Below are 26,723 nucleotides of genomic sequence, written 5' to 3' on the forward strand. Positions count from 1 at the left end.
ATAAAAACATAAATAAAATACAAGTTAACTAAGGAAAGGAAAGGAAATGAAAAGCATAAACAAGAAATTAATGAAAGCAAAACTTAAGAATTACAAAAAAATATAAAGAGAGAAATAAAGAGCATGAACTTGATCTGAACAACCAAGCCCCTAAATACATGGCAAATGCCTCCTTTTATAGGCCAAAATTCGGAATTATTGCTTTGATGACTCATTGTTGAGTGGGTGGCCAACTTTTGACTTAGTGAAAATCCTTATCATCTTGTCTAAATAAAACGAAACTGCTAGCATCAGAACTGGGTCCAGATGTCCAAATGAAAGTTCTAGGAAACTCTCTTAGCTTTCCAGGAAAAAAAAATGAGGTCATTTGGACTTCTAGAACTCAAGATATGGGCTGAACACTGAACAGTGTTGGGCTGCAGGACAGATTCGGACTTCTCCGTTGTTGCTATAATTTGGACTTGAAAACGGCCTTCTTAGATCTTGATGTCCAAATGAAAGTTGTAGGCCAATGTCTTATCAAATCTCTGTAAAAATTTCAGATCATTTGGATATCTAGAACTCGAGATATGACCCAATTACCGAACAGTGTTCCAGTTTGGACTGCACCAACGTCTCTTTTCTAAGCTTCACCCTTCTTTATCTTCAAAATTTCAGTAGTTGAATTCATCAATCAATCCTTTGATTTATGTGATATGTCTGCATTTAAGATGAACATTTACCATATATTAGGGTAATTTATAATATTAGACTTGTTATTATAAAACATGCTTTAGTTAAGGAGTTATTGATACTTTAAGTGCAAAATGATGATATAAACCCTTGATAAACATGCACTTTTAAGTACTAATCAGTCTTGCAAAAAAACCCAAGATTTTTAAATTTTTGTTTTTTTTAATATTTTTATATTTAAAAAAAATGACCCGCGGCGTCGCGCGGGTCATGTGTCTAGTGTGTGTGTGTATTCAGATCCATGGTGAAACGCTGGCATGAAAACTAGTTTGATTAGTAAAGAAGACATTCTTTGAACAAAATATTATCAGCAATGGTTAAGAAATTATTTAATTAGCTATTACAGTCAAAGACTAATTAATTAATACTAATAAACTACACATATTAGATTATAATTAACTCCACAAAAAGTTAGAATATTTTTAGATTTTAGTGTCTATTTATTTTGTTTGTTTCGTGTAAAATATTTTATAAGAAAATATTTTTTATTTTCATATTTTTTTTAGAAAATATTTTCTTGTATTTGTTTCACGAAAATATTTCATATAAAAAATTGGTCAATGAAAAATATTTTATATTCAACTTTAAAACTTAGTTCATTTATTAGAATTTTTTTTATTCATTAAATCTCATAAAATATTTTATAAAAAATAATTCATCTATAATATCATCTAACTATTTCAGCCATTATCTTTATCTCATCACAATTACTGTCATTTTCTCTTTCTCCACCATCCTTTTTTTCACCACTCAATTTATTTTATTATCATCTTCTTTATAATCAGAATCATTTTATTATTATTATTATTATCATCATCTACCCATCATCTTTTTTACCACTATCATAATGTTCATAAAATATTTTTTCACAAATTATTTTCCATAACATTTTAGTTGTAAAATATTTTATTTTACGAAAAACAAACCCACACTAGAATATGGATGAGACAATGAAACTGAAAGCATTATGCAATTGGATCGCATCAAGGTCATGGCTTACGTGCCATATGGATAAACAATTTGGGAGGTTTTCTGCGTTGGAATGCTTTACGTTAAGAATACAGGGGGGGAATTATAAAATATTGGAAATTATAAATATATTCTTTTTGTATTGGTCATATTAAAAACTCTTAAAATATTAATAAAAGAATTATAAATTATAATTTTTTAAACCTCCTTTTTTAAATTATGTCTGCAAAAAATTAATAGTAAGATAATTAAAGGAAGTTGAATTATTTTTTTTTGGATTCGAGGAAACTCATCCCCCGGAAAACGCACTTTGTATACCTAGGTGAACCAGTAAAACTCCGGTTGTCCCAGACTTTTATAAGCGGTGCACGCCCTGACTCGAACTTGAGACCTATCGTGCAGATCTCAAGCCCTTGAATGTTCTTATCTAAGCAAATTAATAATTTGATTTTCAACATATAAAAATAAAATAAAATATATATTAAAATATTAAAAATAAAGGATTTTTACTTTCCAATTTAGATGAACTTGGATTTAAATAAAGTATTGAATAATCTAATTCAAAATCCATTTCTTACTTTCCTATAATATTTTTCGTTAAAATCTGAACACATTGAATACTTAAATTTAATATATCGGATTAATGGGTTGAATATTCACCGGATTAAATTAAATTGTTATCTCCGCATCAATGTGTATTCTAAATAATTTGCTTAAAAGATTTCATCATCATTTTTATTTTATATAAAATGATATCTTTAGTTTTATTTTTTTTCTAAAGCAATACCATTTAGGCAAAATTTAAAAAAGAAAACCCCTATAAATTCAAGCCAACCTGCTGATTCAAGTGTTGATCGTCTAACCGATAATTCGGACTTTTCCGGTCACCAGGCCGACCCAGGCCTTATAACTAATGACGACTAGACTACTAATGACAGCCTTTCCCGCCACAACTCATTCTCTCTCCAACTGCCACAAACAGAAAACGAACATAAACAGATGACAGTTTACTATGTAACCAAAGTAAGATCTCATCACTTCATCTCAAAGCCTCTCTTAAACCTCTTCTTCTCTTGTCTTCCTCTTCACTCACACTCTTTCTCTGCTCACAAGTCAAACCCTACTTCATGGAACACAACAGCTCTTACGTTCTCTCAAACCCACTTCTTTCTTTACTAGAAAACTGCAAATCTTTTTCTCAATTGAAACAAATCCAAGCTCAAATGATCCTTACAGGGTTGATCTTAGATGGGTTTGCTTCAAGTCGCTTAATTTCGTTTTGTGCAATATCAGAATCAAGAAATCTTGATTATTGTATCAAAATTTTGAATTATTTACAAAACCCTAATGTGTTTTCTTGGAATGCAGTGATTAGAGGGTGCGTAGAGAGTGAAAATCCGCAAAAAGGTTTGGTCCTGTATAAAAGGATGCTGACTAGGGCTGGTTGAAGGCCTGATAACTATACTTATTCTTTTTTGTTTAAAGTTTGTGCTAATTTAGTGTTAAGTTATATGGGTTTTGAGATTCTTGGACAGGTATTGAAAATGGGTTTTGAGATTCTTGGATCATGTTATATATATATATATATATATATATATATATATATTATATATATATATATATATATATATATATATATATTTTAGTTTAACGTGGGTGTTCGGGTCAGGTTGCGTGCATCTCAACTAATCCCACGGACCCTGAAGTTAACAACCATATAAACCTCTAGTGGCCATCATATGAGTAACCTAGGGCTCGAACCTGAGACCACAAAGAGAGCAAACCTCTTGGTCCCAAGTTTTTATCACTAGGCCACCACCTAGATAATTAATTTTTATATATTTTGATTTTAAATGTTGGCTGGGCAGTCTGTTCAAAAGAATTTAAGGTTAATTTATTGAGTTATGTTTAATAAGAATTCTTTATAACCTGATTTGTTTTTATTATATTCTTTTCTTTTTCTTCAGATCGATAGTGAAACGCTGGCATGAAAACTAGTTTGATTAGAAAAGGATACATTCTTCGAATAAAAAACTATCAGCATTGGTTAAGAAATTATTTAATTAGTTATTATAGTACAAAGACTAATTAATTAATACTAATAAACTGCAAATACTAGATTATAATTAACTCAACAAAAGTTAGAATATTTTTAGATTTTAGTGTCTATTTATTTTGTTTTTTTTTTTGTGTAAAATATTGTATTGAATATATTTTTTATTTTCATCTTTATTTTTTAGAAAATATTTTTTTTTGTATTAGTTACATGAAAAATATTTTATATAAAAACTAGTCAATAAAAATATTTTATATTCAACTGTCAAATTTAGTTCATTAAATTTCATAAAATATTTTATAAAAAATAATTCATTTATAATATCATTTAATTATTTTAACCAATATTTATATTTCATCACCACCATCATCATCATCACTATCTTTTCCTTATCTACTGCCCTCCCTTTTATCACATGATTATCTTATCATTATCTTTATTTGTTATCTTATTATTATTATCATCATCTCATTATTATCTTTTCACCACTATCATGACGTTTCATAAAATATTTTACACAATATTTTAGTTGTAAAATATTTTATTTTACGAAAAACAAACCCTATGGATGAGACAATGAAACTGAAAGCGTTATGCAATTGGATCGCAGCAAGGTCATGGCTTACGTGCCATATGGATAAACAATGTGGGAGGTTTTCTGCGTTGGAATGCTTTACGTTAAGAATACAGGGGGGAATTATAAAATATTGGAAATTATAAATATATTCTTTTTGTAATCCAAAAATGGAGAAGCATTTGCACGGGGAGAGTAGTAGCATATCACGACAAAATAAAATATTACAACAGACATGTGATTATTTATTAATTTTTCAGACAAGGATTTTATTAAACCACGAAAGGTATGTGATTTTCTGGAGAGGAAAAGCTCTTGTGATTCTCATCATGAAATCATGACCGGTTGTTTTTCAAAATTCCGGTGAGAGTGCTGCCTGCAACTAGCCCAGTATTCAGCTACAAGTTTAGAGAAGGAGGAGCTCGTTTCCAGTAGCTTTGTCGGTTCATCATACTCCAGCAATTTCCCTGCAAATAAAAACAAAATCCCTCCTCACATGTCAAGCTCATTTGATGTGTGAGTGCTAGTCCAAAGAATATATATTGGGATTTATGTTGTGATTAGATGGAAGCTTACCATAAGAGAGAACCATAACCATGTCACTATCTATAACAGTCGGAACTCTATGAGCTACTGTGATCACTGTGCAATCTGAGAATTCTCGCCTGATAATTCTTTGTAGAACAGCATCAGTAGCAGAATCAATGGAAGCAGTAGCTTCATCAAGAACTAGAATTCTATTTCTTTTTAGAAGGACTCTTCCCAGGCAAAATAGCTGTCGTTGCCCTGCGCTCCAATTCTCGCCTTCATCGCTCACTGTCAGATCAAACAAATTAGGCCAAGTTGAGAGTTTGCAACTTTAGTTTTCATTTTTCCCCTCTTTTTGATCTTGTTGGATTTTTAAATGGATAATGCATGCATGGTAGCTATCTACATAACACCTTATGAAAATCATAGTGACAGAATGAGATTCTTTGATGAAAAAACCTGAGGAGTCCAGCAGATGAGGAAGGCTGCTGATTGTTGCCTTCAGCTGACACTTATCCAAAGCCTGCAAGCAAAGAACTTGTTGTTATTGATACGCAGACCAGTCTTTTTATGAGGTTTCACCATAGAAAAATATAGAAAAAAACTTGAAACGAGGCTGAAATCAGTTGCCTTCACCTCCCATATTTCCTTATCAGAGTGAAGTCCTAAAGGATCCAAGTTAGTTCGAATGCTTCCCCTGAAAAGAGTTGGCTCTTGAGGAATGATGCTGAGCTTCATCCTCAGATCCTTCAGACCCATAGAACATATGTCGAGTCCATCGATAAGAATCTTCCCACTTTCAGGCTCTACTAACCGAAACAAAGCACTTATCAGAGTAGTTTTTCCACTTCCAGTCCTCCCCACAACTCCTACTCTTGTTCCTTCCTTGAATGTGCAGTTGATTCCTTTGAGAACTAGCGGAGCATTTGGACGGTATCTAATCTGAATCAAATAGTGAAGGAGAATCAGATTTTTAAGTATCCGAAATATCAAAAATTTATTCCATCTACAATATACTCGAGCTCTTACCTTCAGCTCTTGAAGCTCTATCCTGCCGCTAGAGGGCCATGAAGATGGTGGCCTCTTGTCCTCAACAACAGCAGGAGGCTCGGGTGGTATGTTCATGAACTGTTTAATGCGTTCTACTGAGATTATGTAATTCGCCAAGTTGCAATACCATCGTGTCATGAACACTTGAGTGCCAGTTAGTGAGAGTGCATAAGACAACGAAAGCCCCACGAGTCCTGCAGACCAAATGTTGAAGCTAATGTAGCATCTCATCTTTTGCCAACACTGTAATAATATCTATAAAAACTAGGTTGTTTCTATTCACGCAATGCTACCTGGAGGTACATAGCCCTTTGGGAGTAAAATTAGGAGAAGAGCAGCGGTGAATAAGGTTATATTCTGGATTGCCTCTGTTCTTATGACTAGCCATTCCATGGCTCCATTAGAATGGAAGAATAGCACAGCATCATTGTCTACAAGCTTTAGATAGTTTTGGAAGAACCTGTCCACCATCTTAAAAGCTCTTATTGTGACAACACCAAGTGATGTCTCTGCTGCATAATTCATAACTGGAGCCTTTGTTGTTCCATTGATTCTTATTAGTTCCCTTGCAGAAGCTAAATAATATCCCTTTTCAGAAGAAACAGAAGATAAGAGGCAATCAGCTCACCATCCAGATAGGGAAAAAAAGGATAGAAAGTAGCCATGTGAAAATTGTATTGTACCTGAACGTATTTTGAAGCTACCATAGCAAGGACGGCTACTATTAGAATTTGCCATGTGACTGAGGCCATAATTCCTATAGTTGCAAGAAGCTCTGTCAGAGGAGCCGCCACAAAGATGAAGGCAAAAGGAATGTCAAAATCCAGAACACTCAGGTCTGATGAAGCCTGGAAAATGAAATTATTAGTCAAAAATACAAAATAAACTGTGATTGCATAAAACAATATATAAAGGATCTCAAGTTCACTTTAAAAGGAAATGGTCTTACACGAGTCAGAATCCTTCCAACGGGGGTAGAGTCGAAGAAGAGCATGGGAGCTTTGAAAATTGCGTTGGTGAAACCAGAGAAGAAGGTTTTAGAAGCTTTTAACCCCAGACATGCAGAAGAAAAGGACCTCCCATACACAAAGACAGCACTGAGTGTTGAAATCAGAGTGTAAATTCCAATCAAGAAGCCACTACTAATGTTGGGAATTTGGATGGCAAATGCTAGCCAGTAAGTTGCAGCTGCCTGAAAAGCAACAAAGCCACATTGACTAAGAATGCTTAGGCATAAAAGAGGTATTCCCTTTGAGACAGTGAGATAATCGAGGAATGGCTTCCATCCAGCATCGCCAGTCTCCTTCTCTTCTTCTTCTGTTAGCTGTGCTCCTGGCACGCTTTTCACCGTAATCTCCCCTTCACTGTTTTCTTTAGCAGGACCAGACAGATGAGACTCGTCCGATCGAACCATGTCTACCTTCACAGATTCCCCTTGATTTTCGTTGCTTAAAGGACCCAATAATGTCATTGAATCTTTATGCGCATTAATAAGCTGTTCGAATGCCGTTCCTGCCATCAAGAGCTCCTCGTAGCTTCCTGATTGTGTAATTTTTCCACCTTCCATGACCTACAAAAAAGCCATATCCTTGTTATTCAAAAAACAGGAATCATGTGTTGATAAAACAAAAGTCTAAGCTGGCATATTGATGTACACTCCCTTACAAGAATTCTGTCTACTGCTGCGAGGAACTCCACTTGGTGAGTCACTAGTATTACAGTCTTCTTTTCTAAAGCAGTCATGACACAGTCCTGCAATTACAGCTTTGACATTGAGTAAAACTAGGAAGTTTACAGATTGTATTTCTTGAATTTGAGAAGGTGTCATGTTATTCTATCTATTTTTGGATCAAAAGCAACACAAGAAGTATATAATTCCAAGTAGTTCTATCTTACATTAAATAGAATTGAGGCAGTATGTGCATCTACTGCACTAAAAGGATCATCAAGGAGATAAATATCAGCATCATTGTAGACAGCCCGAGCAAGTTGAATCCTCTGCTTTTGGCCACCACTCATATTAAGCCCTCTCTGGCCTATTTCTGTGAGGTCTCCATACCGAAAACTACTGATATCCTTGTCCAAAGCACAAACTTTTATAGCTTTCTCATATCTTGCTTGGTCCATTGGCTTTCCATAGAGTATGTTGTCACGAACCGTTCCACTTTGGATCCAAGAAGTTTGAGAAACATAGGCAATGGATCCCGTCACATCAACCTGATCGCAACCAGAGAAGAAAGTTAGAAAACGCAAACATAATGTACTATTGCAAGTGATGACAATTACTGTCTGTTCAGCAGCTTACAGTTTCTGATAGTTTAGGTATCTCTCCGAGTATAGCATATAGGAGTGATGATTTCCCAGCCCCAACTGGCCCACAAACTGCAATTTTCTGCCCTGGTTTTACATCCAAGTTTACTTCTCTCAGTGTTGGCGTATTTGATTCAGGATCCCAGCTGAATTCACCTTCTTGAATTGTTACGCTTCGATCAGAATTCAGTGTCTGGGTTTTCTTGATATTGTCATCCTTGAGCTCATCATCAAGCAGAAAGTTATTGATTCTATCAAAAGAGACCTTGACTTGGATCATGACTGAAAGAGCCTCGGGAATCATTCTGACAGGCTCTCCCATGCCTCTTAGAGTCGCAAGAACTGTGAAGATGGTGCTAGCATTTAATGGAGCACTCCCAAAAAGGGCACATCCCAAGAAGACAACAGAAGAAATGATTGTTGGAGACATCCAATACAAAAGCGTACCATAAGCCTTCTTAAACTGCATTTCTGCCAACCATTTGAATTCCTTATCTCGGTGGGATTCCATCAAATTCTTGAAGTTCTCTTCCCAAGATTGTAACTTGATGATTTTCATGCTGTTCAAGATCTCAGAAGTAGCCCTGAGTCGTTCATCCTGTGAGATCATCAACTCTGATTGACACTTTTGAAGCATTCTTGCAAATGGCACATTAAGAAGACCGCAAAGGAGGAGGGGGACTAATCCAGTAAGAGCACCAAGACCAACAACGAAGAAAAGGACACCAATTGATAGAAAGAGTTGCAATGCCAGACTCCATGTTGAATGAAACCACCAAGGAAATTCTCCCATACGATAGGCATCAACTGCAACGTAATTTACAATCTCACCAGTCGAGTGTCTTCTTCTTCCTAAACTTGAAAGCTTGAGTTGCTTTTTGTATATCGCCACCATTAAGCCTGATCTCATTCTCATGCCTGATTGTCTTGAATAGAAGAAGCAATGCCTCTGAGACAGTGACTCGACTACCTTCACAAGAATTAGACCTCCAACAATGGAAAGACCTTGATGCAGATTCTGCTCCTCAAAATTTGAATAATTTACAAAGGCATAGAGCACAAGAGGAAGTGCTACTACTGCCAGTGTCCTTAAAAAAGCACATAAACCTACAGAAATATTTTCTTTGAAATGTATTTTTGCCACAGCCTGAAGAACCAAGTTCTTAGTGCTGTTCGAACTCTTTTCCCGTACAAGGGAATCCCATGTAGAAGCAAATCTTTGATAGGCTGCATTGGCCTCATCCTCGGGTACTAAAGAAGGGATGTCTTCACGATCTAATGGTTTTGTGTAGCCTAAGGCAAGCAAAGGACTAATCCACGAAAAGGTCAATCTGCTAAGAAAACTGGCCCTGTATAGTTTTGATCGGTTCTTTTCATCCTTCCCTCCTAATAGAGGTTCTGACAGACTCTTGTCCGGGGTTTGGAGACAAGCAAAATGATTCGAGTTTCTAAAGGCAGAAAATACAAGTAAGAAATTGACAAGCCAAGGAAACACGTCAAGAACCTGAATACTACGTTCTCTAGCCAAAGTTTCAATGTTTAGAGCTGAAACCAGCAAAGAGAAAGACACCCACCAGATTCTAACAACAACTCTGGTCCATTTGGATTTTCTAACAAGCAATGAAACTGCCAACGAAACCCAGACTAGTCCTCTAGCAAGGTAAACCAACCAGAGAAAACCATCAAATAATCTATCCTTTCCAGCTATCAGATCCCACAATCCAACACCAGTGTAGCCAATGCTAATAAAAAAACAGAGGGATGAAACAAACACAGAAATCCAGTCCCTTCTATTGCCGCCACTAACTTGATAGCTTTTCGTGATGAAACCTACAAGCAAAGACAGATAGAAGACACCTAGGAATAACAGATTTGTAACATCTATGATGATTCCTTGTGTGCAAGGAGAACCAAAATCAAGTTTCCCTCCACCAATCCTGGAAAGTTCCCCTGCATAATAAAATAGGAACTGTCATGTAAGTATCTTTGTAAACTTTTACATAAAAAAGTAACATAACACAAGAACAGCAACTTTAAGAACTGGAAACAGAACATTAAAGCAACATGTATAGCTGCTACATGCTAAGGTACTGCCTCAAGTTTCAACTATAACACGCATAGGAGAACAAATAAGTTATGTGTATAGTTGAGTGTTTCCATTCTTTGACCAACGTAAATGAACTGATGTAAATATTCCAGAATCTTAACAACCGCTTGACACACACAGACATGTTTAAAGACGAGCAAAGGCAATGACATGTGGTAATGAAAATCAAGAGAATAGCGTATTACCGAGTGAACACTCCGAGAGAGCCATTAATGCAGGAGTCCTTGTGTTGCTTCCTTTGAAATTGCAGCCAGCAGGTATGATCTCTTGTAAATGGTAAGCTAAGGCTGCGTCGTAGCTAATCAATTTAACGATATTGACTTTTTTATAAAACAAATATATTATAATAGAAATAGTTTTTAATATTTAATATTTAGTTATATTTGATTGTTAAGTATAGAGTAAAAAAAAAGTTTTGAGGACAAAAATACTTTGGAAAGAAAATTATAAATTAGTTATAATTATTAGGATTTTTATTGTATTAAAATATTATTTTTAAATATTTGTGGTCAATGCCTTATTAATACTGGATATTAATTAAAATTGTTGAGACTGAAATATATTATATTTTTTATAAAATGAAGTAATTATTCTAATAAGTAAAGATGAGGAATACAAGAAACTAATAAGTTGTTGTTTGTTAAATGGCATGTACACTAAACTAACTCACATGAAGATTTTATATAAAGAGATCATGAGTGTCTATAAAAAAATTCATGTGATAATTATGTAAGTAATTTTTAGATTTAAAATTACTAAGTTATCTTATATAACAAAAGCGATGCATGAGCTATTGCAGGAAACTATATATTTTTCTTCGTTAATTTTATTCTTTTTATTTTTTTATTTTTCTATTCAATATTATTATGCTTTTTAAAAAAATGTTCCTATTTAAATAAATATCTTTCTTAGTTTATTTTTTGTATTCAATATAACTAGGGTTTTCTAGTTTTATATATATATATATATATATATATATATATAATATATATATATATATAAAAGGTTACAATAGCAGTTTCGTCAGTTTCGCAAGTGGACGCTTGAAGGGATAAAAATTGAATATTGTGGATGTCTCTCACTACCAGATTTAATAGATTTACCAACGGAACTTTCTATCGGTACTTACTCTCACAATCCATTTGTATTTATTTTACTGAAGGGATCGTAGACGGAAACAATTCGTCAGAAAAACCCTCGTCGGTAATTTATAATTTGTTGGTGAGTTCATTGATATTAAAGTTATCAATGGATTTACAAACGGACAAAGCGTGCCATAAACAAAAATCTACATGCTTCATCCATGCTATACATATCATATTTTCTATCATGGTATCATCATGAGCAACATATGGTTCTCCGTGTGCATATCAACACCTATATTTCTCCATGAACCTTTTTCTTGTAAAAGATGCATCATTACAACATCTAGATCAAAAAATGTTTTATGTTTACACTGATTGTATAATCATCTAATACCGCCACCACTAATATTTCTCAGATTAGATAGTGCGTAATCAATAAAACCTTGAACCTTATTACAATAATACATCATCTACAACCCTTGAGGTGAATCTCAATGCATTCATGAATGATCATCCATTACTTATATCAAACATATATAAAAAAATGATGACAACATGTATTAATTAACTACATTACCTATATAAATGTGGAAAAATATTGGTTTAACTCAAATTTATTCAATCTCTTTTAATAGTTCTCTTAATTCATTATCAATTATCTACATAAATTTAAATTTCTACATATTTACCAAAAATTACAACTCAACAATAAAACTGACTAAAAATATAAAATGAACTTATTAAATAAGTCATTATTTATTTCATCACAAAACACCAAAATTAAAAATTCAACATAAGTTTCATCAATTCACAAAAAAATATGCAATTTACAAAAAAAAAATAGAAATTTACAAAATCAAAAACATACCATAACATGTACAAATCATAAATCCATACAATAAATTTAATTTGTATGTGAAAAACTACACAAGAAAAAAAAATGAGGAGGGGAGAGGAAGGTTGATCACAAGATCATAAATTAAATATTACCAATAAAATCATTTCGCCACTAACTTTGTTGGTAAAATACCACGTCACCATATAATTTGTTTTTTTTTAATCCCATTGTACTACGATTTGTAATTTCATCGGGAACGTTGTCGATAAAAGTTACACGTCATCATATTATTTGACTTTTTTTTATTCCTTATTTTCCCACTACAATTCCATTGTTGTGTACCAGTTGAAGAATTTCGCCTATCTTTACTGATAGATACAGGGATGGAAAATTATTTTTGGAAAGTTCACCGCATATACTGATAAAAAAATTTCATCAGTGTTTCCATTTATATTTATTAATTTTCTGGTAGTATCTTTTTAATTATGATATAATTTTTTATTTTTAAGAGTTTTAACTTGTAATAAATCTTGTTATTTTTTGCTTTTATTTATTTTAGTTGGTATCGAAACCTAATAATTTCTGATAATTTTGATTGGAAATAACAGATAACATATATCAAGTTTAACCATTCGTGATGGTTAGTTGATGTATGTTGTTGGATAATCGTAATCAGAAGAGACCATTTAAATATTCTCATGTCAGAAGGGTGTGTTTTTTTCCTTCATGTTAGAGTTGTTGTTATTAGAAATAATGGTGATGTGATTCACGACATAGCAAATCGTGCAAGGATGTTGTGTTAAAGAATTTACAATGAAGCTGCCCAGGTAAAAATTGTTGTGGACTGTATCTCCCAAGAACATCCGTTAAGTATTTTGACTGGTAGTTTGAACGATATCTGATGATCGACAGGCGCATGCTTACCAGCTGGTTTGAATCACCTTCGATGCTGAAAAGGAGACCGACAATTACAGGAAAGGAATGATTGGTGCTCGTTCATCGTTGTGTTCAAGATATTACTGGTGTAGATCAGACACAGTTGCCAACAGATGCATGTCTGGTAATAAATTCATGCAACCCACCTCCATGAATCCTTCCATTTGGGTGAAATACAGTTCACAGAGCTTCTTGTTTAAGTATACATATCATCCAGTTAAGCTAAACTTGTAATAAAAAAGATTGAAACAAAATAGCTAGCATCCATACTATGCATATAGTTAAACAGGTGTGTGGCTCAGTGGTTGTTGGGGGCAGCTCTCCTTCCTTCGAACTCCAGTTCGAGTCCCGGTGGGAGTGGGGCTGGAGAGTTTGTCCCCTCCCTGGCTCTATTGGGTCCTCCCTGTGCGGTATGCCTGTCATCCCCGCGGTGCCTTACCTGCTCACTGGGCTTGCAGGATGTTCAGTGGGCCGTGGGATTAGTCGTGGTGCGCGTAAGCTGGCCCGAACACCCACGTTAATAAAAAAAAAATAAATTCATACTTCAATTAAAATAGTAAAATCTAATTTAGCTGAAAATTTTAGTGTTATTAATGTTAAGTTATTTGTTTTCAAAGATTTATTACTCGTTTTTTTTTGGTGAAACGAACAAAATACAATCAGTTTTTGAAGATTCTAACAATATTATTTTTAAAATATACACTTTGTTTAAAAATCTACAAACCAAAGGAACAAGGAACACCTTTCTATGAAAAACTGGAACTTAAGCTAGCTCTAAATAGAGGGAAAAAAGGGAGGAAAAAAACTAGAAAAAATAGCAGAAAATATGGTTAGAGAGCTACTGCAAATATCTCCTCTTCAACCCTTATTTATATTGATATTTAGAACCAAAACTAACACAAAATTAATTATAATAATCCTTAAAAATAAATTAATCTTATTTTTAATTTGCCTTCAAATATATCCATTAACATTGTTTTAAAACAAAGTTTTCAACATATCCAATACATTTTACTATTATTTGTTTGTAGTTTATTTTCACCACATTATCTTCTTCTTCTTTTGGTTGTTTTTTACTTGGAACTTATTTATTTTTAAAAAAATTCAAAACTCCTAAATTCAATCTTGTATTTTTATCAATTATTTATTTCCATCTCATTTTTTTAGTTTTGTCAATTAACCATTCCTCTTTAAATTTATACGAATAATCCATTATCTAACTTCCATGAAGTCTCAATAATAACTATACATGTGGAGGTAACATTATTAAATATTTTTCATTAAAAATAGGATATTGTATATTCATATAGCACACCAAATAAATTGTCATATAAATATTTTATTTAATAATAAAGGTATTTTCGGATCAATTTATATATAATTTAGATAGATTTCTTTCATTGACAGCTTAAAAATGCACCTTTTACATTAATCTAAAGTATTTTTTAAAAAATATTTTTCCATATGCTTGCTCCAAAATTTAAATATCAAATTATGAAAAGAAAGAATTTATATTTAATAATATTTAAACCATATATATAGTGATTTGTGTGTATATGTTAAAAATTAAGAATTTATTTAGAAATATAATGGTAATTATTTTTTAAAGTAATTTTCAAGCAAAGTCAATTTTAAAATAAAAACAAAACCAAATTGTCAAGTAGCAAAACCGTCTGCTTTCAAGAAGGAAATCAGGAATGGAGTCCATTGGAAAACGGGATGATAATGAACAAGTGAGTATTGGCCACTCAATTTCAAATAAATAAAAATGATTTAATGTCCTTTGTGGGTCCTTTCGTATTTTGAAGAACTGGCATTTCCATCCTAGGTCAGACGCCCACGCATCTTCTGAATTTTTTTCACTTTTTATCGTCTACTTTTACGGCGTATTTAGTGTCCTTGAATGATTGATTCATTTTTAAATATTTTTTATTTTTATTTTTAATGTAAACATTTTAAAATAATATAAAAATATTAAAAATTTATTTTAAAAAAAACCTTTTAAACATAAAATAAAAATAATTTTTTAAAAGGTATATAACCATTGTTTTTTAAAATACTTTTCATTTAAAAATATATTAAAATAATATTAATTTAAAAATTATTTTTTACAATAATATATTAAAATAATTTAAAAATTTTAAAAAAATATTAATTTAAAAAAAATAATTAAATTTTTTGTAAAAACAAACTTTTTTAATTAAAAAAATAATTATAATCTAGCAGCCTAACTGTACGGAGTTTTAAAACTATGGGAAACCATGTCCAAACAAGGGATAATTTACTACCGATAAATGTTTTTATGACATCTCCTTTCTTGATTGGAGAGAATAAACTTGATGGATAACTATAACTCATGCTGTGATAAAGACAGAAGGACGCCAAGATTTTCCACAGAAAAATCAATTCTACGAGGATAAGTCTGTATGTATCATCACAATTAGCCATTGCTTTCTTATGAGTATGATTTAAGTTGAAAATCATCATGGAATGTGTTACAGTTATATTTTAAAGTATTTTGTATATTAAATATATTAAAATAATATTTTTTATTTTTTAAAAAATTATTTTTGAAATTAACACATTAAAACAATCCAAAACACATAAAATAATAATTTTAACAAAAAAATTAAATTTTTATGAAATATATTTTACACCGCATTTCCAAACATTCATTACTCTCCAGCCTCTCGTTTTATTTTGTTTTTAGATATAAATCACAGCGTCAACATTCAAGATATTTTATAAAATTACTATGAATATATCAAATCAATATAAAAAATCTATTTTCAAGATCATTCCAGAAAAAAAATCACTAAACCTTGGTATCTTTTAATATTATTTTTGTTTTTCCTTCCAATGAAATTTATTTTTAAAAAAAAAAATTATATATTTTTTTTATATCATTTTGATTTGCTAATATCAAAAATACCATTTTAATTTATTTTAGAATAAAAAATATTCTGAAAAATAATATCTACCATAATTTCAAAGGCCTAGAAGTAATAATTTAAATTGAAACAAAATAAGTTTCAATATATCTGTTTTGTGGGATATTATCCTTGAGAGATACATGGAGCTTAGCAGTGGGATATTATCTCTTTATTCCCTTGAAAAATCAATGTAAGATGGTAATTATTTCCCATCAAAATATCTAAATCTAAAGAAGATCTGAATGAGCAGAGCTTCAAAGGATCAAGTGGGAGGTTAGTAGACAAAAGAAAGGGCCTAATTTGCATCCTGCTGAGAGAGATGGTAGATGGATCTTAAACCTAATTTCCAGAAGAGTAGGCGAAGGCGAGGGTAAGTGAAAATACATTAAAATAATTTTTTTTATTTTTTTAAATTATGTTTGATATCAATATATCAAAACGATATGAAAATATAAAAAAATAATTAATAATTTAAAATAAAATAAATAATTTTCAAAAGTACTTCTAAAATAAAAAAAATATATTTAAAAAAAAAAAAGAGTGTAGCTGTGTTGATGCACGTAATTTGAAAATAATTTGTCTGATTGTAAAAGACAAATTATGACGAATCTTAGAGTGATTAGCCATGCTTGTTAGGTAGAAAGATTGTGATGAATGACAGCTAGAGAGATATGATGTCTCATGCATGACCAAGCACGTGCATACCAGAAGGTTATCTGACGTGATTTTGCAAGGATTAATTTCAAAATGAATAAAGTTACGAGGACCGAGAAGAAAAAAAAAATGTTAAGAGATAAAAAAAATTAGGAGCCAAATTGAAACATTTGAAAACTTTGGGGGTGTCATGGCACACTCTCGATTTTGAAGATCTCCTGAACAAAAACTCTATATTTTGAAGCTGCCTGATATTCCTCCCGATGGTCTAAATTAGTCATAAAAACTACCTAACAAATTTGTGCTCGTTAGCTGGACAAGAAAAGGAAAAAAAAAGATACAACTAATCTATCTAGACTACATCTTTTAAAGATGCTTACTTGTGATGGATGTCACAAAAATGAGTTGTATAAATAATGGATGGAAAAAAGAATGACTAATAAAAAATCTCAATGTTCCGTGTAAACTAAAACTAGTCTAATTATTTTTATTTTTTTAATTATATTTTTCAATGTTTTCGTGTAAACTAAAAATTATCTCTCAATGTTACGTGTAAACTAAAACTAAAACTCACAAACATAAGTCTTTATCTTTCTTATTATACCTAAGATATTCATCAAAATTATTACCGTGTAGAGGATTATTTAGTGATATTATTAGTATCAATACTAATATTTTAAACATTATTTAACTCAAAACTCTTTAAAATCTCTGTATTGGTATCAATTTGAATTTTCAAATTTTCTTCAATATCACAATTCTCCATCTCAGCATCATTAAAAATTTCTTCTTCATCACTTTAATCTCCATCTTTTTCTTTCTCGTGTTGCACTATTAACGACACTAAGCAAATAAAATTTTAATGAAATATCATGCTTTTCTCTCGTAGTTATCCAATCATCATCGTATGAGAGATCATCTAAAACTTTTCCAAAAGCATTAGCTTGTTTTTTTTACTTGGTTTTCATTCAATTTCAAATTGCACATTACAAATACCAAGTCATTTATTTTTATTTTTAGTGCAAACAATCTTTTTAATTTTGTATGAACCTAAGTAAGCAATTCAAATTTATAACTTATAAGATTCTTATCAAATATAAAAAATAATAAGATAAAAAAATAAAATAAAATAAAAACTTATCAACTCAAATGCTCTTCAGTTATTCTCACTTATAGATGAACTACAAGTCAAGCATAGAACTCAAATTGAAAACCTTTGTATTTAGTTGCCTTAATACCAAATAACTCTTTTGCATCCTTAAATGATTCAAGTTGTAAGTTAAATTTGCACATTTCACTTGCATCAAACACCATCATTTAAAAGCATTGATATAATCCAATTTTAATATTTTCATTAATCTTAAAATTGGGATTATAATAATAATGAGGATTCAAATAATAAGTTGTTACATGTATAGGTATGTGGATTTGAAGTTCTAGATATTTTTACTATTTTCCATGTTTGGGCTTATTTTAGATAATTTGGCCTGAATTTAATTTGGGTTGATATTAGTCCATTAGTTCAATTAGGGTTTAGTTTTTTTTCTAAGTATAAATAATATTTTAAGCCATTGTTTTATTTTTATGTTATTGAACACATCATTACTCTCATATCCTAAATTTTTACCATTTTTTTCTTGCCTTTTTTTTTTTACATACAAAATAGCAAAAACTCCAAAAAAATATATTTTTGACATATTTGCATTGTTTTTTACTTTTTTAGCAGCCTTTCAAAAGAATTCAAAATTATATTTTTGATGCTTTCGGTTTTTAAGGTACTCATTTTAAAATTATTGATTAATTTTTCTTATTGAGTTGACATTGACGTTGATGTTGCCTTTTACAAAAATATCAAAATACAAAAAATAAGATACATCAAAAATTGAAAAAAAAAAATATTTGGCCAGGGGGACCAATGTCTAAAGAAAGAAAATAAGGAACTAAAGTGATTTTGGGTTGCTTGGTCACCAAGTTTGTTTGGGGGCTAAGCAATTGAAAGAGAGAGAAAATTATTTTCCCTATAAATAGTGAGAGAATCTGGCACACAAAGGGGAAGAGGAAAATATAGCATAGTCAATTACTCATTTTAGATACTACCTCCCAAAAAAAAAAAAAAACTCTAACAAATTTATTATAGGTATAACTACAAAAACAAACACTACCTTCTACAATAAATAAAGCAATGTAATGAGAACAAGAATCTTTTCTAATTTTTTTATATATATATATAAAGAATGTTAGAATAAGGGTCCTTGTATATAAGATGTTGTCCAAAACTTCCAATTTTGTTGTTCTATATAAAGAGTAAGCACGACCAAGAGGGTCCTGTTTGTTTTTATGTTTCAAAAGCGCTTTTAAAAAAATTTAATTTTTTTTATTTGCTTCAAAATTTTTTTTTATGTTTTTAGATTATTTTGATGTGCTGATATTAAAAATAATTTTTTTAAAAAAATTATTATTTTAATGTATTTCTGAGTAAAAAAAGCACTTTGAAAAACAACTACAATCACACTTTCAAACAAACTCGACTCATCTCTACCTGATTATTCAAGAAAATTTTCCACTTCCTCAATACTTAAATGGAATAGAAAACTTAGAGATGAAGTTTGGAAGCGTTCAAGAATAGTTGGCTATATGAATGGCATATGTTTCTCCACTCATGGTCTCGATATTTTTGTTTTTTTAATTAATTATAGATATTTAAGTTAGATTACACTTATTTTAATTAATCCCTCAAAATCTTGAAATTAATAATCATAAAAATATTAAATAATCATGAAATTTATGATACTGAAATGGGTAATTTTTAAAAATAGCATTATTATTATTATTATTATTATTATTATTATTATTATTATAAATATTCAAATTAACTAACATATATTTCAATTAATTTTATATATTCTAAAATTAATAATTATATAAATATTTACCGATCCTAAAATTGATTCTACTATTAGTTGAGTTACTGGCAAGAATATGTCCTTTGTTTTCTTTTAAAACATAAAGTGGGAAGGACATGTGGCTGGTACAACACCTAGCTGGTTTGTGTGCGAAGTGATTACTTTTTTTATTATTAACGTGGGTATCCGGGCCAGTTTGCGTGCACCACGACTAATCTCACGGCCCACTGAACATCCTGCAAGCCCAGTGAGCAGGTAAGGCACCGCGGGGGTGACAGACATACCACACAGGAAGGACCCAATAGAGATAGGAAGGGAACAAACTCTCTAGCTCCATTCCTACTGGGACTCGAACCGAAGTTTGAAGAAAGAAGAGCTGCCCTAATAACCACTGAGCCAACAACATGTTGGTTCGAAGTGATTACTCTTGTATGGCTAGGACAATGCCATGACAAATTTTTTATGCAATAGTAATTATTTCACCAGCAATTCCCTCAGTCAAATAAAAAAATTTAATTAGAAAAAAAAAAAATTAGCACGTGCTTTTATTTTATTTTATTTTGCTCTTTTTTAATTAGAAGGCTGCACAAAGTATTATGATTCTTTTTAGACCTAGCCAGGGTTTTTTTATATATATTTTATATGAAAATTCTCACTGCAAACAAAATCTTAGTAATGCCTTTAATGAATCCTTGTGAGTCTAGAAAGTCCAAGACAGGCCTGCAAACTATTATTTTCAATTTTGCTTCTACACAGAAAGGCTTTTGGCAAGCCTATAAGCATCTCTCATTTTTTCTTCTTCTTCTCTTTACATTAGAGGGCCTATGGCAAGCCTATCACGTGCTTTTATTTTATTCTTTGCATAATGAGAAACTCATGTCAATTCTACTACAATCACTTTTGTATGGTAAGAGATCTTTTATGAATATATATTGTTAACTATTTTTTGGACACTCCATATATTAAGGATATAGATCTTTAAAATAATGATTATAGCAAGAGACTTTCATTAAATATTGATCCTAAACCTTCCAAGTATATGAATAAATTTTAGGTAGAGTGGTGTATAGAAAAATCTTTGCCGAAATTTTTATTAATTTGGGTGGAATTACGCATTCAACAAATTAACATTAGTGTTATGAAAAAGAATATAGAAAAAAGGGTATGGACAATTTTTAAGAAAGATGGTCACTAAGTGGATGACTCTTAATATGTGGATGAATATTTTCATATTAAGATAGATTAAAGATCATTGATAATTTGTCAGGAATATATTCATGATGGTTGCGATCTACCAAAAGCAGCTGCAACTATCTAGTATGGGAAGAAGGCGGCACTCCGCCGGTGTGATCATGAACTACACGGCATGGAGTCTTGTTTTGCAACTCTTTCTTGCCATCGGAATTCTTTTCAAGGTTGTTGGTCTTGGAGCACTGCAGTGATCAGCTGCTATCATGGGAGGATAAATTGAAAGAAGTCAACGATTCGCCGAGAGGTGCAGAATATGAATGCTTAGCAAAATCACAAATTAGAAAGTCCTCCACCACAGTTTTGTATTGGATGTCACCAACAATTTCCTCTGCAGTGGTCTTCATTGGATTTGTGGTTACAAGAAGTGCCCCACTCAATGATGGTTATAAAATGAAAAAGAACTGTAATATTTTATGATAAAGGTGATGGTGGTGATTACGATGGAAAGATTGATAATAATAATTATAATTGGAGTATTTGTGATAGTAATAATATTGATGGTAAAAATATTGGTTATAAAATAATAATTATTGTTACAGTGATAGTGATAGTGACGATAATAATTATAAAATAATAATTACTTTAATAATAAAATGATGGTGGTGATGACGGCATTGATCATGGTAATCATATTAATTAAAGGGTTAAAGTTTGATTATCATAGTAGTTATATCGATAATAAAATAATGGTTATAGTGATATTAACGATGAAGAGTTATAATAAATAAGTATAAAATGATGATTACATTAATATTAATACCTCAATGATGGTGATTGTTTCATATTAAAAATAAAAAAAAAATATTTGTTTTAAAAATATTTTCCTCAAAACACATGGAATCTTAGTGTCAACAAGTGTTAGTTTCAAGCATTTTGATGTCTATTAAAGCCGTTTTGACTAATTCATCAGGAAGCTATGAGGAACTGCCAGTTGGCTGCCTTCAAACAACTTGTAAACGCTCATAAAAAATACAGTGACAGATCAATGTGTCTCTTCAGACTACGGAAATATAAAGAAAATTGGAACTGTAAATTCTGATATATGCCAGACTGAGGAATCCAGTGAGTGGTTCCTCCCTGAAGAAAAGCTTCGACTTCCTAAAATTAGCAATGGCTTCTTAGCTGGAGTCTATACAGGAATTTCAAAATCTAGTACACCATTTGTATATCTAAGGTCTTTGTTTGCAGCGCTTTTAGGATTAAAAGCTTCAAAAGCCTTCTTCTCAGGTATCAGTATTTCATTATTCAAAGCTCCCATGCTCTTCTTCGACTCCACACCAGGTGGGAGGATATATACTCGGGTAAGTAGACCCTTGCATCTATCACTCTATAAATGACCTGCTAAAATGCTGCTGGTTTCAGTTTGGAAAGCTAGTAAACTGTCCTTAGTAGCATGCTTTTTCCATGATATATCACAGGTTTCCTCAGATATGAGCGCATTGGACTTTGATCTTCCTTTGGGGATTGCATTTCCCGCAGCTTCCAGAATTGGTCTACGTGCAATAATAGCGGTGATGGCCTCTGTCACATGGCCAGTCGTCGTGGTTGCCATCCCTGCAATTACAGATGCAATATATGCTCAGGTGAATGTACCTCTTTTCGAGTTGCTAATTTACTTGTGTTATTCCTTCTATATACATATATCAAATAACCTGACGACTTTCCTGTATGTTTTTTTCATACTTAGGGTTATTATCTATCTACTGCAAGGGAATTAAAGCACCTATTCTGAACTTGGCATCAGAAACATCACCAGGGGTGGTCACTATTAGAGCTTTTAACATTATGGATATGTTCTTCAAAAAGTATCTTGTGCTAATTGACACAGATGCAAGGCTTTTCTTTCATTCTAATGCTGCCATGGAGTGGCTAATATTACGTGTAGAGACACTTCTGAACCTGATTCTGCTCTCGGCTGTCCTTCTTCTTGTTCTACCACCAGACAAACGCTTACAAGGTAGCAGAAATACACAAATTTATTGCTGATTTTACTCTTTAAAGTGTAAAGGGAAAAACCCTCTCTAATTCAATATTCATCACGAATATTTATCACTGTTGGAAAGGTTCGTGGGATTATCTCTTTCGTATGCACTTACTTTGAATACCATCCAGGTGATTATGACCCGGTACCACTGCAATTCGTCAAACTACATTGTATCTGTTGAAAGGATCAAGCAATTCATGCATATACCACCAGAATCTCCAGCAACTGTCGAGGACATGAGACCTCCTCCCTCATGGCCACCTCATGGAAGAATATAGTTGCAGGACCTGAAGTTATGAGCGAAACAAGTTGTAATAAATTTGGCCTTTCACCTTGAATTCATAATTTTTGTTTTAATAGTTTGGTTCTTGGTGATAAGAAGATAAGATATCGTCCGAATGCTCCGTTGGTTCTTAAAGGAATCACTTGCACATTTGTGGAAGGTACCAGAGGAGGAGTTGTTGGAAGAACGGGACGTGGGAAGACTACATTATTAAGTGCTTTGTTTAGGTTGGTAGAGCCAGAAAATGGGAAAATTCTCATAGATGGACTTGACATAAGCACTATTGAACTGAAGGACTTGAGAACCAAGCTGAGTATTATTCCTCAAGAACCAGCTCTTTTTCATTTTTTTTAACTGTGAGTGTCCGAATCAGTATACATATACCTCAATTAATCTCTCGAGACACTAAAATTAATGATTATATAAACCTCCAGTAACCCTAAGATTTATAACGTTCGAACTAGTGATCTCTAAAAAGCAAATTCAAGACATGATCAATTAAAATATACCTCTCAGGGTTAAATTAGATCTATCTTGGATCCAAAATGGGAGGTAAGCCAAAAACATTTTTCCACTTTCTTTAATGATTTTGATTAAAAAATAATAATAATAATAATTCCATATGCATATTTTCTTACAAAGACTTCATTCCCACCACATAATTATTGGTTCTATATTTAAAGGCCTTGGAGAAATGCCAGCATAAAGCTACAATCTGCTACCTTCCTAAGCTTTTGGATCCATCAGGTAATGTAGGGAAAACAAGAAGTTATCACCTCCATTGCAATCCAAATCTTTGTAAATATCTCAAGTATCAACATTACCAGTCTAAATTGTGTTAGCAGTTAGTGATGAGGGAGAGAACTGGAGCGCTGGGTAGCGACAACTTTTCTGTCTTGGGAGAGTTCTACTTGGAAGGAATAAAAATCTAGTATTAGACGAAGCAACTGCTTCCATTGACACTGCGACGGATGCGATTTTGCAAAGAATTATAAGGCAAGAGTTCTCAAGACGCACTGTGTTAACAGTAGCTCACAGAGTCCCTACAGTTGTAGACAGTGTCATGGTCATGGTCCTCTCTTACGGTAATACTCCATCAAGTCCCTCTTTCAGAGGAATCAACGTAGATTTTGTAAACCTAAAGAGATTTCCTTCAAGAATTCTTTCTTACCCTTTATTTCTGATACTAACTATATATATACAACGTAGCTGACAGCTTCTACTAGCTGTCTTTGGAAAGAAATCAAATATTATCCCATAACAATCGGGATTTACATAAATAGGAGATATACTAGAATATTACATCTATAGTTTCCTGTTGTGTGTAGGTTTGTATAGCTCATGACAGCACTCCCTCTCAAGTTGGTGAAAAAATGTCTTTGATACCTAGCTTGTCAAGTGAGCTGTGAAAGTTTTTGTTGGAGACCGCTTTTGTAAGCATATCAGCAAGTTGATCCTCTGACCTGACGAAGGAAAAACAAATCACTTTTTCTTTGAGATTCTGTTTAATAAAATGCCGGTCTATCTCAATGTGTTTTGTCCTGTCATGCTGGATTGGATTCTGAGATATTTCAATTGCGGCTTTATTATCACAGTATAAATTCATCTCTGAGTTAGGAGCAAAGCCAATTTCTAAGAGTAATCTTCTAAGCGATAGAAGCTCATAAAGCCCCTTTGCCATACCTCTAAACTCGGCTTCAACACTTGATAGTGCTACCACTTTCTGTTTCTTACTCCTCCATGTAACTAGATTACCTCCGACAAACGTGAAGTATCCTAATGTAGATTTTCTATTAGACAAGTTTCCTGCTCAGTCAGCATCTGTATAACCTTCAATATCTAAGTGGTCATTTTTGGAAAACATAAGCCCCTTCCCTGGCGCTGATTTCAAGTATCGAAGAATTCGAACAACTGCATCCATATGATTTTTGCTAGGACAATGCATAAATTGAATGACTACACTCACAGCATATGAAATGTCTAGATGAGTATGAGATAAATAGATTAGCTTACCCAACAGTCATTGATACCTCTCTTTATTGGTTAGTTCTTGATCAAGGTACTCCCCAAGTTTCTGATTCTGAACTGTTGGAGTATCCACTGACTTGCAATCAAGCATTCCTACTTCAGTAAGTAGATCAAGTACATACTTTCTTTGTGATAGAAAGATGCCTTGTCTTGATCTAGCCACTTCGATTCCAAGGAAATACTTAAGACCACCCAAGTTTTTCATTTCAAAATCCATAGACAATTGCTTCTGCAGTTTGCAGATTTCTTCTGTATCATCTCCTGTAATTATCATGTCATCTACATAAATTATCAAGGCAGTTATTTTACCTTATCGTTGTTTTAGAAAGAGAGTATGATCTGAGTTGCTTTGTAGAAACCCATACTTTCTCATAGCCATGCTAAAGCGACCAAACCATGCACGTGGTGACTGTTTCAATCCATATAAAACCACTTATAACCTACAGACAATTCCAGAGAAGGATGACATATAGCCTGGTGGGATATCCATATATACTTCCTCTTTAAGATCTCCATGAAGAAAGGTATTCTTCACGTCAAATTGATGTAAGGGCCAATCTAGATTTGCAGCCAAGGATAGCAGCACTCTGACAGTGTTTAGCTTTGCTACTGGGGAGAACGTTTCCTGATAGTCTATTCCGTATGTCTGAGTAGATCCCTTGGCCACTAACCTCACTTTGTATCGTTCAATTGAGTCATCTGTTTTATGTTTAATAGAGAAGACCCACTTCCATCCAATAGTTTTCTTCCCATTCGACAGTAAAACAAGATCCCAGGTTCTGTTCTGATTTAAGGCTTTCATTTCTTCTTGAATTGCTAATGACCATTTCTGATCTGCCAAAGCTTCATGGACTCCATAAGGGATGTGATAAGAGGATAGCCTGTGTGCAAAGTCTATAAGAGGGTCGGATAATCCTCTTGTCGTCATATGATTAGAAATCAGGTACTTGGAATTTTTTCCTTCACCACCTGGAGAGTAACGAGCTGGAGCTTTGCCTCGGTTATGCCTGAAAGGTAAGTGGTAACTAGTAGTGATATCCAAAACATTGCCAGAAGATAATGAAGGAGATGTTACCTCAGGAATATTCTCAAGAGAAGGATTGTCATTGTCGGGTACATCAGGAAGAGGGGTTTTTATACTAGGAGATTTAGACTCTTGTTCTTGTTCAGCTTCAACTTCAACTTCCCCATTTACACTTATATCTGCAGCCGGTGATGGTTCTACCGTCACCTCAGTTTCTCCAGTTAGACCAGCTTCTCTAGTTCCAGTTAGATCAGCTCCAACAGTAGTCAGATGTATAACAGTAGGTTCGGGTGCTACTATCACCTCAGTTTCTCTATTCATTAGATCAACTCCAACAGTCGGATGTATAACAGTAGGTTCGGGTGCTACTGTCACCTCAGTTTCTCCATTCATCATACCATCCCACCACTTTTGCTCTTCATCCCAAGTCTCCCTCTGAAGAGGAGAAGTTGATTGTGACAAATAAAAATTCTCTGAC

The 26,723-nt window shown here is 32.6% G+C and overlaps 1 protein-coding gene and 1 pseudogene across 2 annotated transcripts; one reads left to right on the top strand and one right to left on the bottom strand.

Moving 5' to 3' along the window:
* Positions 1–4,454: 4,454 nt before the first annotated feature.
* On the bottom strand, positions 4,455–10,632 carry LOC118030988 (ABC transporter C family member 8). 2 transcript variants are annotated; one of them, XM_035035258.2, is made up of 12 exons: positions 10,512–10,632; positions 8,215–10,169; positions 7,806–8,126; positions 7,575–7,661; positions 6,859–7,479; positions 6,593–6,757; positions 6,203–6,497; positions 5,889–6,103; positions 5,496–5,801; positions 5,319–5,382; positions 4,908–5,147; positions 4,455–4,798 (listed from the first exon to the last, which is right to left on the bottom strand). In XM_035035258.2, exons 1-12 carry the CDS (start codon positions 10,534–10,536, stop codon positions 4,659–4,661), a joined length of 4,434 nt encoding a protein of 1,477 aa, XP_034891149.1. In that variant the 5' UTR covers positions 10,537–10,632; the 3' UTR covers positions 4,455–4,658. The 2 variants fall into 2 exon arrangements, with proteins under 2 accessions (XP_034891149.1, XP_073264316.1); XM_073408215.1 differs by having other exon boundaries at positions 5,496–6,103.
* A 10,362-nt stretch (positions 10,633–20,994) lies between these two features.
* LOC118031058 (ABC transporter C family member 8-like) lies at positions 20,995–23,547 on the top strand (annotated as a pseudogene).
* The last annotated feature ends 3,176 nt before the right edge of the window (positions 23,548–26,723 follow it).

Source organism: Populus alba, chromosome 3 (assembly GCF_005239225.2).
Source record: "Populus alba chromosome 3, ASM523922v2, whole genome shotgun sequence".
In the NCBI taxonomy this organism is placed as follows: Eukaryota; Viridiplantae; Streptophyta; class Magnoliopsida; order Malpighiales; family Salicaceae; genus Populus; species Populus alba.